Source organism: Populus nigra, chromosome 12 (genome assembly GCF_951802175.1).
Source record: "Populus nigra chromosome 12, ddPopNigr1.1, whole genome shotgun sequence".
Classification (NCBI taxonomy): domain Eukaryota; kingdom Viridiplantae; phylum Streptophyta; class Magnoliopsida; order Malpighiales; family Salicaceae; genus Populus; species Populus nigra.
In genome coordinates this window covers 14183221-14187688 of record NC_084863.1, presented here as the reverse complement: position 1 = coordinate 14187688, position 4468 = coordinate 14183221, and the positions used below count along the sequence as shown (strand labels likewise).

At 33.4% G+C, this 4468-nt stretch overlaps 1 protein-coding gene across 2 annotated transcripts; it reads right to left on the bottom strand.

Annotated features, from left to right (window-relative positions):
* Positions 1–611: 611 nt before the first annotated feature.
* LOC133669652 (protein ACCELERATED CELL DEATH 6-like) lies at positions 612–3870 on the bottom strand. 2 transcript variants are annotated; one of them, XM_062089872.1, is made up of 5 exons: positions 3180–3870; positions 2522–3075; positions 2356–2415; positions 1694–1774; positions 612–1448 (listed from the first exon to the last, which is right to left on the bottom strand). In XM_062089872.1, the coding sequence occupies exons 1-5, from the start codon at positions 3829–3831 to the stop codon at positions 741–743; spliced, it is 2055 nt and encodes a 684-aa protein (XP_061945856.1). In that variant the 5' UTR covers positions 3832–3870; the 3' UTR covers positions 612–740. The 2 variants fall into 2 exon arrangements, with proteins under 2 accessions (XP_061945856.1, XP_061945857.1); XM_062089873.1 differs by having other exon boundaries at positions 3240–3870.
* Between the last annotated feature and the right edge of the window lie 598 nt (positions 3871–4468).

Genomic DNA, 4468 nt, shown 5'->3' with positions numbered 1-4468 from the left:
TGACAATCACAGAATCAAGGAAAAGTAGGAGTTTTTTTTTTTAATAGAGAGTTGTTTAAGTGTATGTTAATTTTTTTTTGTTAAAATATATTAAAATTATATATATTTTTTATTTTTTAAAATTTATTTTTAACATTAATATATTAAAATAATTTAAAAATATAAAAAAATTTAATTTTAATAAATAAATTTAATTTTTATAACATACTGTTTATAACGCAATTCTAAAATGGAATACCTATATATAGACAACAAAAAAAACTTATCATCAAATGACAACGTGGGACACAATCTGCATTATATATTGTGGTTTTGGCTGTATTTGTTAGAACAAAACATTTTTTAAAATTGCTCGTCCTTTACCTTGAAACAAATCCTGCAGCAGGGATGGGATGGATGTTTGTTGATTTTATCGTAATGCAACGTGTCAACGATTTTGGGACGGCCATTTTAATACTGTTAAGACCAACCAAGTTGATATCTTTAATTAACATTGATATCTTAATTTGATTATTTGATTTTTCTTTTTTTTTACTCAATCCAACAACAACAACAGGAGTCTAGTGAATGCATGCTTAATATATATATATATATATATATATATATATATATAAAGTAGAAGTGCGCATACATTCAATTGGAAACTCAAGAGTTATTACAAAGTTCAAATTATTACCACAATCGCTAGCCAGACGCAATCCAAGATGTTATCGATCCCAAAATCCCGACCTCTGATCCTACTAAAGATTGTGCTTTTTCTTGAGATCAGAGAGCTTTCTCTTGAGATCAGAGAGCTTTCTCTTGAGATCAGAGAGTTTATTAGTCTGCCACCAGCTTCTGTAGATAAGCAATAAAAATAAGTAGTAGTAGATATAATGCATGAGCACTGGTAGAAGAACCGCGTCGCCAAATAGCGGGATAATCGAAGGAAAAACAAAGGCCACCCCTGTAATGATGATTGTTAACAACCAACGATGGGATCCTATTAATGCTATTCTCAGAGAAAAAAGGATTGCCCCGAACATCATGTAAATAGCCAAACAAACCATGATACTTGAAAACGCAGTTGCAGGGATTTGGAATTTGGGAATACTAAAGCTTGCCAAAAGAAGGAGTAGAGCTGCCAGCAGAGAGGAAGATAAAGCCCCCACATCGAGAAACAAATAACCATACAGAAGATTCTCATAAGTGCTGTAATGGGAGGCAGTATAAGTGCTGTTAAATTCATGACGACGATCACTTGAGTTATTGTTATCCCTTAATTGTGGCAATTGTATTACACCCGCAAAGGTTACACCAGCAACAAGCACTGCTACCACTAGAAGATTCCCTATCATGCTCTTTGTTTCCTCTTTTGCTAGTGACACGGGTAGTCCAGTAACAGGGAAAAGCTCCTTGAGGGATTTCTTAGGGCGGGCATTGACGAATAAGATCGATAATGTCATCACCTGCATATATAGCACGGGGGAAAAAGCTTAATTGTTTAATGAGTTCTTGGCACTTGCTCAATTGCATCCAAAAGCAATATTGACCTTCAAATGCCTTTCCCAGAACAAGTAATTTTATGGAATGGTTTAGAATTTTTTAAAATAATGGTATACAAGTTAAATCAATTGGGCTTGAACTAGAAGTTTAAAAGACTAGGGATGGCAAGGGAAAAAACAAAAAAAGGAAAGAAGAAAAGCAATAATACCAAGTCAAAATACCAAACCACTATTCCGTCCTTTGATGATGCCTCTTTTGTATCCATCTTATTTGAATCAACTTCTTTGCCCTGTCCAAAAATAATAATAATATTATATGTTAAAATGCAGTGCTCTCTCTGTGTGCTATGGATATATATTGAAGATATTTGATTTCCTGCTGCGAAATACTTTTAATCTTTTTATTTAATTATATAATAATAAAATTAATTTTTATAAATAATTTAAATTGATTTGAAATAGAAATAAAAATAAAAAAGGTATCTATATTTTTAAAAAAAAAACCATTTTCCTTATTAATACGTTCCATTTTTTTACTAATGTTTTTATAAAATTGTTTTGTTTTTTTTAATAACAACCTATCATAATCTTATAAATAAGTTTTAATTAAAAAATAAAAGAATAATGAATTGATGATTTTCTTTAAAAAATAAATATCTTTTTAGCTATGTTTTTATTCCATAAAAATTAAAAGAAAATATTAAAATAATAAATATGGACAAAAAATTTCATGATTTTATTGAAATGAAGATAAAAAAGATATATATTTAATAAATAAAAAATTATTAATCCTCTTTTTTTTTTGGATAGTGTTTTATATAAAATATTGTTTCTTAAATAAAAAACTTATCATAATCCTAAACGTAAATACCTTGATCTCGTGCGCAGGGGTACTGTTCTTTGAATCAAACTGCTTTCGTTCCTTGGCACGCTGGCAACAAAGAGGAAGCCCAGATACCAAAATATTAAATCAGTAATACTCCTAAAATACATAGAATTTTGTAGCTCGATAAATGATGATCAAATTAGTAGCATACCATTTCATCTGTTTTCATGTATTTCTCTTCAAATCTTTTGGAAAAATCTTCAGCCAACTCATATGGTGTCCAATTTCTATTGTTCACAATGAAATGTTCAACGCGATTGTCACGCACAAGAAGAAATGTAGCCATGCGACGGCCATAACGTGCTGCCAAATGCAAAGGTGTATTTCCACGGTCATCTATCGCATTTAGCAGCGGTGCGACGAGCTTCTGGTCCTGTTTGAGTATGTAACTAACCACACTGCCATTTCCATATTTGGCCGCTACATGAAGAATGTTCTGCCCTTTCTTATTGAGGAATTCTTTTGGATATGGGAATTTATCAAGAAATTCCTTCACTACATCAACAGAGTGACTTTTGCATGCTACATGGATAGGATAGTTGCCTTCAAGGTTTGTTTCATAAGCACCATCGTCAAACATCTTTAATAGGAATTGAACTCCTTCGAGAAAACCTATGGATGATGCATAATGCAGTGAATTACCCAACTCTTCCTCGGTGAGACGTAATAGCTCTGGCTGTTCCTTTTGAATTTTCTCCAAAATATCTGAAAATCAAAAGAAAATGTTTCAAATGAATATAAAGATGATAGCTTTGCAACAATTGTTTGTTTGTAATTCATTTTCTAGTGAGTAATGAAATTGTGATCACCTCTGTTACGTTGCTTGATGGCAACATGAACAGGGGACTTTCCTTCTGGTAGGGCATTACCATCTTCACTTTTTATAGGGAACGAAGCTCCCAAATTCAAGAGATCATCAAGTATCCCGTTCTTATTGCCATTCTCAACAGCCAGATATAAAGGAGACTTGCCATTATTGTTGTTGTAATAGGCCACTTCTGGATCTCTGGAAACTAGGAGTTTGGCAACTTCTTTGTTTTCGGTGATCACTGCATCATGCAAAGGAGTGTTTCCCTTTGTATTTGTCTTCCTCATCAAGCTCGGATTCGATTCCACAAGAGATTTAATTGTATGACTGGCCTTTCCTTCTCTGGCTGCAAGATGAAGGATTGTGTCCTTCTGGCTGTTTTGGATGGTGATTAGAGAAGGAAACGTTCCAGCTAGATAAGATGTAATATTGTCACTTCCATAGCTTACAGCTACGTGAAGTAGTGTATTCCCACAGGGAGTCACTAGCTTCTCCGCTAAACGTTGCTGGACGCGGCTTTTAAATTCCTCAATATTGTCCTGCTTCACATACTCATATAACTTACTATCTATCTTTGTATTTTCCATGTCATCTCTCGGGTTCGAGTTTTCCTCAATTTTTATTGCTACGCCGTCGTCTAGTACGCGAGACATGGCAAAAGAAAATATTGTGTCAGTTGAATCAGCTACGCATATCAGACAGCTGGACTTCAAATTTAAATAGACCAGACTGCATGTCAATGGAATCTGAAATAATGTGAGTCTTACTTTTTTTATATTTGCAAGAATATATACTTTGATTACTCAATTACTTCACCCATTCGTTCTGGAATCCAGGACATAGCAAGAACGAGAAAGCAGTCTTGGCTATGGTTAAAGCAGCATCTGGAAAAGGAAAAGGAAAAGGAAAAGGAAAAGAAGAAAATATCTCCCCTAACTCAAAAAAAGGAAAATATCTTAACTTGAATTTATAACAAATATACAGAGTGCCATTGGGAGAATTAATCCATGGTTTAATGAACATGACACACGATGGCATGAGATTCTAGGTGAAATAAACATTCAATTCAAAAGTCTCTAACTCTTACGTTAAGATCCATGAATATATATATATGTGTGTGTGTGTGTGTGTGTGAAATACATTTGCCTCGACTGAACATCATTTTTATTTGCTCAAATTCTTTTTATCTAACCTGACGCGCAAATCAAATAGCTAGTTTGCAACTATTTCCATAGCCACTTCAACAATCTAAACCTGTAACTACCCGTAAATGTGCCTATCGCCAAAAAG

Excerpts from the sequence above, each read along its gene's own strand:
- LOC133669652 (XM_062089872.1), bottom strand. The coding sequence starts at position 3,831 with ATGTCTCGCGTACTAGACGACGGCGTAGCAATAAAAATTGAGGAAAAC. Across the intron at positions 2,416-2,521 it reads ACATGAAAACAGATGAAATG|CGTGCCAAGGAACGAAAGCA; the intron begins GTATGCTACTAA and ends CTTTGTTGCCAG. Across the intron at positions 1,775-2,355 it reads CCCCTGCGCACGAGATCAAG|GGCAAAGAAGTTGATTCAAA; the intron begins GTATTTACGTTT and ends ATTTTTGGACAG.